At 39.7% G+C, this 12,500-nt stretch overlaps 1 protein-coding gene across 1 annotated transcript in view; it reads right to left on the minus strand.

Annotated features, from left to right (window-relative positions):
* Positions 1 to 4,962: 4,962 nt before the first annotated feature.
* The window catches only part of LMO4 (LIM domain only 4), a 36,911-nt gene continuing 29,373 nt past the window's right edge, over positions 4,963 to 12,500 (minus strand). The window contains exon 5 of the mRNA XM_015562053.1: positions 4,963 to 5,243. Coding sequence (XP_015417539.1) covers positions 5,202 to 5,243 — 42 coding nt within the window. The 3' untranslated portion in view covers positions 4,963 to 5,201. The remainder of the gene's footprint in view (positions 5,244 to 12,500) is intronic.

Here is a 12,500-nt window from a genome sequence, read left to right on the forward strand (position 1 = left end):
AAAAATTAACTTAATAATAAAACAGCTATATTATAGAAAAGATATAAACATAAAAGTGTTAAGCATTGTAAATAAGAAAGTAAAATGTAATTTATAAGTATGGTGAATATGAATGGAAAGAAACAAAGTATGTATTATTTAAAAAGAGTATATTAAACTCTTTCATACACTATTGAGTTAAAAGAATAAAAGCATTTTTAAAAATTTGGTCACACTCAAAAACAAGAAATATACTCCATAAACAAACAAACAAAGCAAAAACCTAAAACACTAGACAGGTCTCCCTAAAAAGAGATGTTGAAAACAAGAGAAACAGATGGGAAACCAGGGTGTTAAGTGAAAACTAAAGCTGAATATCCAGTACATAATATGGGTGCAAATCACCCCTCCAAAGCTAGAAATCAGGATAGTGCTTACAGTCATTAATGGTCGCCAAAATATCTCCATCCATCAGCCCACGGTTGGAGCCAAGAAGAAGTCATCAGCCCATAAACAGGGTAAGCACTGAGTTCTTAGAATAGATCTAGGACCCTATTCCACACTGCAGTGAGGGAAGGACCGCTTTTTGCAGGGTAATAGAACCAACCAAGTCACAATTGTAACCTTGGTCAGAAACAGGCTCTAGGGCTGGGGCAGAAGCAGCCATGAAACCATCCCCACAAGGAGGGCATTGGGTCCCAAGAAAATGAAAGGATGAGTTCACAAACAGAAATTTTAAATGTATTTTTAAAAAATCTATTTCAAGGAGAGAGAGCCAATAAACCAGAAAACAGAAGTTAATCCCAAGAAAATAGAGATATTTGAACAGTAGAAAAAGAACATTAAAATGAGTAGTAAAAAAAAGAGTAGTGTTTTAATTTCTCAAAGAAATTAAAGAAACAATAACGTCCCTGACAGAAGATCCAGAAATTTAAAATTTCTTGAAAATTAAAAATATTCATGAAATACAAAATTTGATAGGTTAAAAAGTTAGATGCAGATGAACTGGTACAGAGAACTGAAATAACCACCCAAGAAGCTATCAAAAAGGATAAAAAGCTGGCTGGAAAAAAAGGAAATTTGAAAAGCATAAAGAAATGATTAAAAAGCTCCAATCTGTATCTCAAAATAGTAGTTTCATAAGAAGAGACTAGAGAGAATGGGGATAGGTTGGAGTACAGAGAGATATTAACCTGGAATTTTCCAAAAATGAAGAGAGGCATCAGTTCTGATACTTAGAGAGCCCATCAAGTGCCAAAAAGGCAAAATTTTAAAAATCCACACCTACATGCATATAGTGAAAGTACACAATATCAAAATTAGAGGAAACATAAAATAATCAGAGATTTAAAAATAATGACCACGCAGCTGTAAAAAAAAAAAAAAAGAAAGAAATCTAACCATTTGCAACAGCATGGATGGACCTGGACAGTATTATGCTCAGTGAACCAAGCCAGTCAGAGAAGGATAAGTATTACATGATCTCATTCGTATGTTATGTGGAATCTAATGAACAAAATAAACTGATGAACAAAATAGATCCAGAGACATAGGAGCATGAAACAGACTGTGGAATCTCAGAGGGAAGTCTGGGGTGGGTGGGAAGAGATCAACCAAAGAACTTGTATGCATATATGCATAACCCATGGAAACAGATAATAGGTTGGTGAAGGCCTGGGGATGGCAGGGTGTTGGGGTGGGAGAAGGAAACAGGGGCCGGCTAGAAGAGGTCAATGGGGGGGGGATGCATATGTAATACTTTCAACAATAAAGATTTTAAAAAATAAAAAAATAGTCCATGTGTAATGCTTTCAACAATAAAGATTTTTTTTTAAAATATAGCCTAAGTGGATCAGTGGTTGAGCATCGACCTATGAACCAGGAGGTCATAGTTCGATTCCAGTCAGGGCACACACTGGGATTGCAGACTCCATCCCTGATGGGGGGCAGCTGATCAATGATTCTCTCATCATTGATGTTTCTATCTCTCCCTCTCCGTTCCTCTTTGAAATCAATAAAAATATATTTTAAAAAAATAAAATAAACTCGAAAAATAAATAAATAAAAATAGAGATGATAAAGGAATGATCATCATATTGACAGCAGACCTCAATAACAATGATGACTATAAAAGTTTATGGAATGATTTCTAAAATGTCAAGGGAAAATCCCAAGTCTGAAATTCTATATAAAATCCTATACAAATTACCATTCAACAGGTGGAATTCAAAAAATTAATGACCCCAAGCTCTTAAAAAAACAAAAAACAACAACAAAAAAAAACCTACTAAAAGATGTATTCAGTAAGGGTAAAAAACTAACCTTGAAGGAAAAAAAATGGGGGGCAAAGGGTACTTGTAAAACATGTATGTAAATCTAAATAATTCGTATTTATAAATAAAGTATAACTCCAGTGCTAGATAATTTTACTATGGGATTGATGGAATCTTAGTAAGATGAAAGTTAAAGCTTCTATGAAGAGAATGATGTAACCACTGATTAACTTTCAATTTTGGTGGAAAAAAATGTAAATTTGAATTTACAAGTCTAAGAAAATTCATTAAAAGAATAGCAACAGTAAGGGTAAGTTCCAAACCAATAGAAGAGAAACTCAAACAACCTACATGAGAAGAAAAATAGAAAACAAAGATATAAAGCATAGTAAATAGAAAACGTAAAATAAAATAGCAGAAATAAGTCTTAATAAATGTAAATAAACTGAACTTGTGTTTTTTAAAAAGAACCCAAGTAGGAGGAATCTCTGTAAGACAGGATATAACTAGTAAGAAATACAGATGAAAACAGTTGGAGGAGAACTGAAGAATTTCTGATTAAAGCTTCTCTATTTTCTTACTAAAATTCAATAAAGACCAGTGAGGGGAGCAGGAGTAGGTTGAGACCTGAGGGCTAAAATAACCTTGTCAAAGCTTTTTGGTCAAAAGTAATAGAAATTCATTGAAAGGAGTGACAATAAAGTGCAGTCTGTTTAAATAACATAGGAACAGACTGTAGAAGGAAAATCTGATTGGCCAATGGTCAATCAATCAACTCGGGGGTTCAGTATCAAATGTCCACCCTTTTCCAAACACCTGTGGCAGGGTTGGAGTGGGGGCTGGAGTACTTGCTGAAAAGGAAGTTCCCCAGGCATAGTAGGCATGTCCACCAAACCTGTCTCCAACAGGTGTCACCCAAAACTGTGTGTCAGGAAGGAATGAGAAAGGACGTCTATGAGAGTTGAGGAAAAGGCCAAAACTAAGAGCTCAACTGAAAACCGGATACTGTAAGTGATAAGTAGAATAAGCCAAGGTTATTCCATTTTCGTCAAGCAGTGAAGGAAATGGTTGAAGTTGAATATTAGGAGTGAGGGGGATTAACAGAGTTAGTAATAGAAATTCCCATGGGACTCTAACTAGGCCGGGTAGGAAATAAAGGAGGTTAAAAGGACTGAAGACTAGAGGGTAGGAAGGATGGAGCAATGGATGTACCACTGAGGTTTGGAAGGGAAGGAGAAGGTAGGAGAGTAAGAGAAAGTGACTTAGGAATGAGAGCATCACTGTTAAAGTCTTCAAGGGCAGAGCAGTCCCAGTCCCGGCTGTAACAGGAGAAAAAGTTGTGTAGATGGAATAGAAAGTCGTTAGAGCAGAGGAAGTTGGAGAGCTGTGAGTCACCAGTGATGACCAGAGACCAGAAGAGGGATGCTGAGGGCAGGTGCCAGGGCACTCAGTGAATCTGGGGCTCAGAGGTGAAGGAAGATCATGAAGAGACAGACCATGAAAGTGGTGAGAAGCAGGAGAACACAGACACAAACCCAATTTCTGAGCCCACGATACATGCTAATGAGAACTAACAGCCTCCTTAAACTTTATCAATGGCTCCTGTCACTCCCAGGATGAAATTCTAACTCTCGGCATGGAAGATCTTGGGAATCCTTCACTTCCATCTCATCTCCCACCACTTTCCCCAGGCCCTTCACTCTTCTACTGAACTACTCTCTTCCACTTGCTCATGCTGATTCCTCAACCTGGAATTTCCTTTCCCTCTGTCTTTACCAAGTGACTCCTACTTAGTTTGCAGAGCTGGGCCCAAGAGTCAGCTCCTCTGTAAAACCATCAACAAGTGAGTTCCCATCTGAGTTGAATGCCTCCCCCACTCCCTCATGCTCTCACTGCGCCTTAGGAGCCTGTCACTGCATTCACCATACCACAGTGTCATTTCTAAAGAGTAGGGACTGTAGCTTTCAGATATTGGGGACACCAATACCCAGTGGAGTTCCTAGGAGGTAACAGACTCTCAGCACATACTTGTTAAGTACCTGCATGAATTTCAAGAGATCTTAAAGAAATTGTGTCCTCGCATTCCATGAAGGAAATCAACAAAATAACAAATATCAACAAATATCTCCAAGTGGCATTAAATAGAATAGAAAATCAATAAGGTGCCAACCAAGTAGTGAAGAGGGAATTGGGCAGAGGAAGGACAGGATGCTGGAAAGAATATACACTGACTGATGAGAATGGGATGAAACAAGACAAAGGAGGCCTCCCTAGATGTGCTTGTACCATGCGTGTGATTCTGGGTCAGCAGAGACAAGAGAGGAAGGGAACTGAAAGGCCACCAACATTTGGCCGTCCGCAATACATTATCTCATGGCATCTGCACATTTGTGATGGAAATGTATGCCCCCATGTTGCTGGAAAACCAGCAACAAGGTTCACAACGAAGTTTAAGTGGAAAGTCTTGGTAATTCTGTGGAATTTCCTGCCCAGGTGTAGTGAGATCAGCTGATTGAGTCAGGCTCGAGCTACAAGTTCATACAAAGTCCTTCAAAGGCAACAGATTCTGCCCTTTGGTTCTTCATATGCCCTATATATCACCAAGCATGTGCCATAGACTTGTTATGTATTTGTTTATTGAATGAATGAATGGAGTCAGTGAATGAATGAAAGCTGAACTGAATTAAATATAAAGGCTTGGCACTCTAAGTACTTAGCAAGCATTATTTTATTTAACCTACATAATATCCATGATTACCCTCTATTTTACAGATGATTAAACTGAGGCTAAGAAAGTTTAAGAAATCTACCCAAAGTCACACAGCTTATAAGTGACAGAGCAAAAATTCCACCAGGTGTTTCTGCCTCAGAAGATCCACTCTCAACTACTTTGCTACATGGCTTCTCAATGAATGGGTCCCTCTGAATTGATGGATTCTTCTGGACATCTCAGCTTCCCCATAGAAAGATAGATGGTCCCTGTTGTTCCGACTGTATGAAAAAATTGCACAAAACATGGGAAGTTGAGGGTGATTAGTTCAAAATGTAGCAAATCTACAAATACATTGACTTCACTTTTAGATATTTGCCCAACGGGGGTGGAACAACTTTAATTAGTGTAACAGGACAATAAGAATTAAATTGGCTTGGTGGCAAGATTTTTATAGGATGACACTGATGGTATTGCTATCCAACTTCAAAGATTTGGAACGATGTCCCTGCTCACACTGGAGACTAGAAGCCTGTTTTTCATCAACGAGGCTGGCCTGACAAATTAAGTCTGTGGAGTCATTAGATTAAGATAAGAGCTTATCTCCTAGGCTGACATTTATTCAGAGGTTTTTATACTGCTCAGCTAGTAATTAGTGCTGTTGAATTTTTAACAGTGCTTTGTCCAGTCATTCAAAAATTCTAGAGGTATATGTGCATCTCCTGTGTATGTTTTTGGTTATTAAAAATAGAAGAGGAATACAAATGAATTAGTTCAGAAGGTTTGAATAATTCTTCCCCAAGTTGTTCTGTGGTGAAACATGAAGCTTAATGACTTATTTGCAGAAGAAGGGAGCAGTTCTCCAAAATTGATAAATGTGGAATAAGGGATTGCCTTTTACTATGGGATCTATAATTTATTTCGAGGCATACATTTTATAGGTTTATTATGTTCTAGTGGAATCATTAAAACTAGGATCACATGCAGTAATGGTTTCCTGCTGTTTCACACCCCCAGTTCAGCAAATATACTATAGATTCAGGAAATAGCTCAAAGTTGTGTTTTGTTTTTCGCTTCTTTCCTATGGCTGATTTGACTGTGAAAAAAGTCTTATTTTTCCGTCTTCTTGTAGTTATAATAACAACTTGATTGCTATAGAATAAACTAATACATTAAGCCTGCACAAGTGTCTCGACAGTCTGTCAAACAAACAATGCTCACATTTTTAAATGCTTGGTTCACAAAATTCCAAGTTCTTTGTTGAAACGCTAATTAGTAATCACATGGTTTAGACCCCCCTGTTTTAAGAAAGTTCATCACTTGGTGAAAGTTGAATCCTGTTAATATTACTATCACATCATTTATTTTTTTCATAAGTGTGGACATTCCTCATCACTCAACAGATCGTACTTGCCACTTTTTTAAAAACGTGGCAGAGAGAATTCCACTGGGATAAGTGAAAGTATTTGACTCTACAAGTTCACCTAAACACTACCCAAAAGAAAACCCTACAACTTCAGAGATCCAGGTTGGAAGATGGGTTCTCTTTCATTAAAATTAAACCCGTGTGGTTTTGTAGTTAACAAGCTAAAGTTATAGTCACTTGCTAGTCAGCCTCTGTGTGCAGTGGGCACTGCACCTCTCCTCATGGGTACAGGCTGCTGGAGGTGAAAATCTTCGTTATGTGTCATGGCTCACCATCTTCCTTTCTCAACACTCCAAATACATACAAATGCACTCTTGGCACCGCTGGAATGCGGTGTAGTAAAAGGTTGACCACTTCAACAAATCTTTAAACCTCAGTTTCCTTACCTGAGAAACAGAAGTTTTCGCAGAATCATCTTTAAATATACCAACCAGATCCAGAATCTCAGATCTGTGATCTGTCCCTCAAGGCAGAAGTATAAGAAGCCTGAGAGGACAGAGGAAATTATGATCTAAGAAGACACCACTGAATTAAAGTCACCTGAGGAATTTGTAGACTTGAGTTTAAAATAGTAATATAGAAACTCTGAAATTTTGTGATTATACTTTGTCATAGGATAGAAGTCGCGTATATTTGTTGAATAAATGAGTAAATTAGTGAGTTAATTAATAGAGAGGAATAGAGAGGTAGCATGGGATATTGGGATTTAGAATCAGACATACCTGGGCTTTCAATTCCCAACTCTGCCACATACTTGACTTGCATCTTTGGAAAATACTTGAACTTCTCTGACCCTGCTTCGTCATTAATAAATCAAGCATAATAACTAGCCCATAGGATTGTTGGTAAGATGAACAAAAACCTGTATGCGCACATGATAGGCACTCAAACAATATCTGTTTTCATTTTTATTCCCTTAGGGTTTTTGTTTTTTTTAAATTCTCTGATTCTATGGACATCAAATTATAAAGATATTACTATCCAGCTTTCAAATTCATGCATTACCAACTATCACCAACACATTCTGTATGTGTTATTATTATCTTTTAATGTGTAATGATAGAAGAAGAAGAGACAAAGAAGCATAAAGCTTCCCTTCCAACTCCCCATGGGTAATCAGGCCAGGAGAAGGTAGGCGTCATTCAGCATGTTTACAATGTACTCCATCTCAGTCCTCAGCCTTCGTTAACTCATCCACCCCCACCCCCGGCTTTCTGAAGAGCAACATGTAATTAGAGCACTAACGAGGTCATTTAGCAGAAACCATGGGTAGGGAGTAATGAATGTGCTATCAGGCTCGGAGAACAGCTTGGGCAAAAATCCAAACAATCCATGTTCATCTCTGCTGAGCCAACCTAAACTTGGAAAACAGAGCGTGGAAAAAGGTTAATAATAGGACACCAAAAATGAAATCCCCTTTTCCAGAGAGACCCAGAGCAAAATTCTGAGTGCAACCTTTCGTGAGCTGGTCTGTGCAGGTAGTGGGCTTGGCATAAGGACAAGCTGGGTGGCACCTGGCCTCCAGCTAGATGGCTCGGGTGCTTCAGGACCATTCCTGGGATCTGTAGCCTACAAATGGGCCTTCCGAGGTCATCTAGTTCCATCTCCCACTTTACAGATGAATTCAGGGTACTCCGGAGAGCTGAATTGGCTTGGTCAGCCAACTGGAAACAGAGCCAGACTTAGTACCAAGGCATCTGGATGAGCAAGGCGGTGTTTGACTCACTAGTCCGTGCTGTCTCCCTGCCTCTGAAGATGGCATTTAGGCGACCATTCTAACAGTGGTAAAGACTTCAAGTGGGGCCAGTTTTACTTGGACCACTTCTGGAGTAGGAAATCCCAGAAGAATAAACCCAGCCCTTCATCAGTTTGCATTTGGAATCAGTACTCTTTTTTTAAAAAATATATTTTATTGATTTTTTTCCAGAAAGGAAGGGAAGGGGTAGAGAGTTAGGAACATCGATGAGAGAGAAACATCGACCAGCTGCCTCCTGCACACTCCCCACCGGGGATGTGCCCGCAACCAAGGTACATGCCCTTGCCCGGAATCGAACCTGGGACCTTTCAGTCCGCAGGCCGATGCTCTATCCACTGAGCCAAACCAGTTAGAGCATGAATCAGCACTCTTAATGGGGTTGCAACTGCTAACATGGCTATGGCTTTCAACTGTATAGAAAAGGAAGTGGAGGAAGAGACCAAAAGAAGCCAAATGCCCTCAAACACTTAGCCCACCAATTTCCAAGCTCAAGCTGTGTCCACCCCACTCCCCACCTCCCAGCTGATAAGTAGGTTATATAATAGGACACAAGCCATACTACTCTTTTCTTTCCAGTTTTTAGATGTTGGAGTTAATAAAATAAAAATTACTACAAAATATTTTGTTACTGTAGTTTTCTTCCAATTTAATAGACCTTAAAAATACAACCATTATCATATGGAAGGATCCATGAAGGTTTCATAACATTAAAAAAGGACTTCCCTTGTCGTAACCAGTTTGGCTCAGTGGATACAGTGTCGGCCTGTGGACTGAAAGGTCCCAGGTTTGATTCCAGTCAAGGGCATGTACCTTGGTTGCAGGCACATCCCCAGTAGAGGGTGTGCAGGAGGCAGCTGATCGATATTTCTCTCTCATCGACGTTTCTAACTCTCTATCCCTCTCCTTTCCTCTCTGTAAAAAAATCAATAAAATATTAAAAAAAAAAAAGGACTTCCCTGGTTGAAAAGGTAGGGAGCCCCTGTTCTAGCCTTCTGATTCAGATATTTGAGTTGCATCCCTGTATATTATTTCTGTTTGTTAAAAAATCAAGTGTTGTAAACCTTTTTTAAATGTTCAAGGCTAGAGAAAGAAAGAACTTAGTCACTATCAATCCTTAAAGTGTTAAATACTAAAATATTAACATTCACAGGATGGATTTTGTTCCAAGGATCATTTTCATTTCAACAAGCATTTATTAAGCCCTTAACATACACACAATGCTACCAAGCAGTCAGGAAAAATCAGACAGAGCACACAATCTCTGTTTAAAAACTTACTATTCCTTTGGGCAGGCCCGACTTACCAACAGAGATAGGAAAGGTATAAGGAAATGTATGAAAAACCTTAGGGCTTTCTTACCTCCTATTTAATATATAGAGTGTCTGAAAAAAATATATACACACACTTTGAATAATTATAAAGGCAGTGTTTATTAAAATGTATTTCATTTTCAAAATTGAGCTATCAGCTGTTAAAGTATGTATACATTTTTAGAAGGAAACCCTGTATTTTTTGTCTCTTTTATTTTTTTAGACTAAAACTTTTACTTATTTATTTATCTATCTATTTATTTTACTATACTATTTAAAGTTTAGTTTTGGCTGTTGTTTTTTATTTTATTTTTATTGTTGATACTATTACAGATGTCCCCCATTTTCCCTCTATTTGCCCACCTCCACCAGGCCGATGCCTCTCCCTCCCTCTGGCCATCCGTCCCTCTGGCCATCACCACACTGCTGTATTCCACCAACATGCATATGTTCTTTGGCTAATAGCTTTACCTTCTTTCATCCAGACCCTCCTACCTCTCTCCCCTCTGACATCTGTCAGTCTGTTCTATGTATCTGTGCCTCTGGTTCTATTTTGTTCATCAGTTTGTTTTGTTTATTAGATTCCACATAAAGTGCGATCACTTGGCATTTGTCTTTCTCTGACTGGCTTATTTCACTTACTGTTATAATCTCCAGGTCCATCCATACTGTTACAAAAGGTAAGAGTACCTTCTTTTTTACAGCTGCATAGTATTCCAATGTGTAAATGTACCACAGCTTTTTTTATCCATTCATCTACTGATGGGTACTTGGGCTGTTTCCAGATCTTGGCTATTATAAATACGCTGGTATGAACATAGGGGTGGATATATTCTTTCTGATTGGTGTTTTGGGATTCTTAGGATATATTCTCAGAAGTGGGATCTCTGGGTCAAATGGCAGTTCCATTTTTAATTTTTGAGGTAACTCCATACTCTTTTCCATAGTGGCTACACCAGTCTGCCTTCCCACCAACAGTGCATGAGGGTTCCCTTTTCCCCACGTCCTCACCAGCACTTGTTGTTTGTTGATTTATTGATAGCAGCCATTCTGACAGGAGTGAGGTGATATCTCATCATAGTTTTAACTTGCATCTCTCAGATATTTGTCATTCATTTACAATGGTAGCTGAAGAGTGTGGCTTTGGGGTGGCCCTAGGAACCAGGAAGCATTTATTTTCTCTTTTGAGTGTGTAAGTACCTCACTGGGGGCCCTCTTCTTGGAACAGCTCCTCCCTTCAACTGGGTTCCCCCAAGAACTACGGCCCAGAATCCAGGCTTTCCCTAAGGTCCCTACCCCTACTTCTTGGACATCCTATATTCCTCACATCCAGATCCTATACACATGCCCTTTTGTTTTCCTGAAGCTGATAGGAAAGGGAGAAAATCCGCCTGACAGGGAGTGGAAATCTCAGCGGTAAGGTACAATGCCAACAATAATGTGACCACGATAACCGCGCCTGGGGATGGGCCTGGGAGGGCCCTTCTCGTTCCCTCAACACAGTCTTCCTTGTTTGACTTTGGAAACAATGTCATGATAAGATTACCAGCTCATTCAGACCTCACTTATGAAACAGTGTCAAACAAGATGCTGCCCAGTGGTTTAAAACAAAGGCCTGGCCAAGAAATGTTCCTCTCCTTCACACCTCCTCATTGTGGGAGAAGCAAGTCAGAATCAGATGATGCTCTGGTGGTGTGAGAGGCGTTCTGCTGTAGCAGAACCCAGACTTTGGGGATAGGCAGCCCCTGGTCCAAATTCTAGCGTAGAAACTTCAGAGCTGTGTGACCTTAAGCAAGTTGCTTAACATCTCTGAACTCCAGTGTTCTCACTAAATAATAGCGATGCTGATGATAAGTACCTACAGGATCACAGTAAAGACTAAATGAAACATAGTAGGTGCTTGATGAGTTTTAGTTATGTTTTCGGAGCAAAATTCAAATACTTTCTCCTTTAGCGGGGGGAATAAAACAAGCCACCTTGCCAGGATGCAACAGCTGGTGCCAGAAACAAATGTAACCACATCAGGGGAGCGTGCCTCCTATCCTCAGAGTCAAATGTACTTACGGATGCAGCAATTTGCATCTTGTCAAATGTTCCCTAACATTTTGCAAAAAAAATCCCCAAATGTCAAATTAGTGAGTAATCTGTACAGTGCGATAGATCTCGTTATCCTCTGAGTGACTCATAGCATATTTGGGGTGTCCCAGATACCAGGCCAAGTAAATGTTAGTAAATAAGGAAGATCACTTCTCCCCTCTCAGGGCTCTGAAATCAATACCAGCGTCTACTTGCAAAGGAAGAATATAAACCTTGAGGGCCAGAAAGTGCCCCATATTTTTTAAAGTTGAGTGAGCTGTCCCCAACCATATAGACCTAGCACTGACCATATGCCCAGCCCTCAGACAGGCTGGAGGTGGAGGCAGGAGTGAACGGATGAGGCTTTGTATCTCAGTACTGACTCCACTTGGCTTCATACACATTTTCTTACTTAATCTTCACAAAGGTCCTTTTTAGCCCTGGCTGGTGTGGCTCAGATGGTTGAGCATCGAGTCATGCACCAAGAGGTCGCCAGTCTGATTCTCAGTGAGGGCACATGCCTGGGTTTCAGGCTTGATTATAGGGACTGTTCAGGAAGCAGCAATCAGTGTTTCTCTCTCTCTCTCTCTCTCTCTCTCTCTCTCTCTCTCTCTCTCCCTCACCTTTCCTCTCTTTCTAAAATTAATACATACCTATTTTAAGTCTTTTTTATTTAGTTTAAAAAATATTGAAATAGTACTTGCAATGTGTGCAGCGCTTCACTGGGGGCCTACTTCTTGGGAAAGCCCCTCCACACAAGAGGATTATAATTGCTTTCCAGTCCTCAGAACAACTCATTGGGGAAGGCACCACCACATTCTCCATTCTACAGATTAGGAAACTGAGACTCAGCAAGCTAAAGGCTTCCCTAAGGCCACATACTATGCGGCGAAGTTAAGGTAGGAATTCAGTGAGTCTGGCTTGAGAGTCTGTGCTCTTAACCATGAAATACTGCCTTCCAAGATGGGCA

Source organism: Myotis davidii, unplaced genomic scaffold (genome assembly GCF_000327345.1).
Source record: "Myotis davidii unplaced genomic scaffold, ASM32734v1 scaffold156, whole genome shotgun sequence".
Lineage (NCBI taxonomy): Eukaryota > Metazoa > Chordata > Mammalia > Chiroptera > Vespertilionidae > Myotis > Myotis davidii.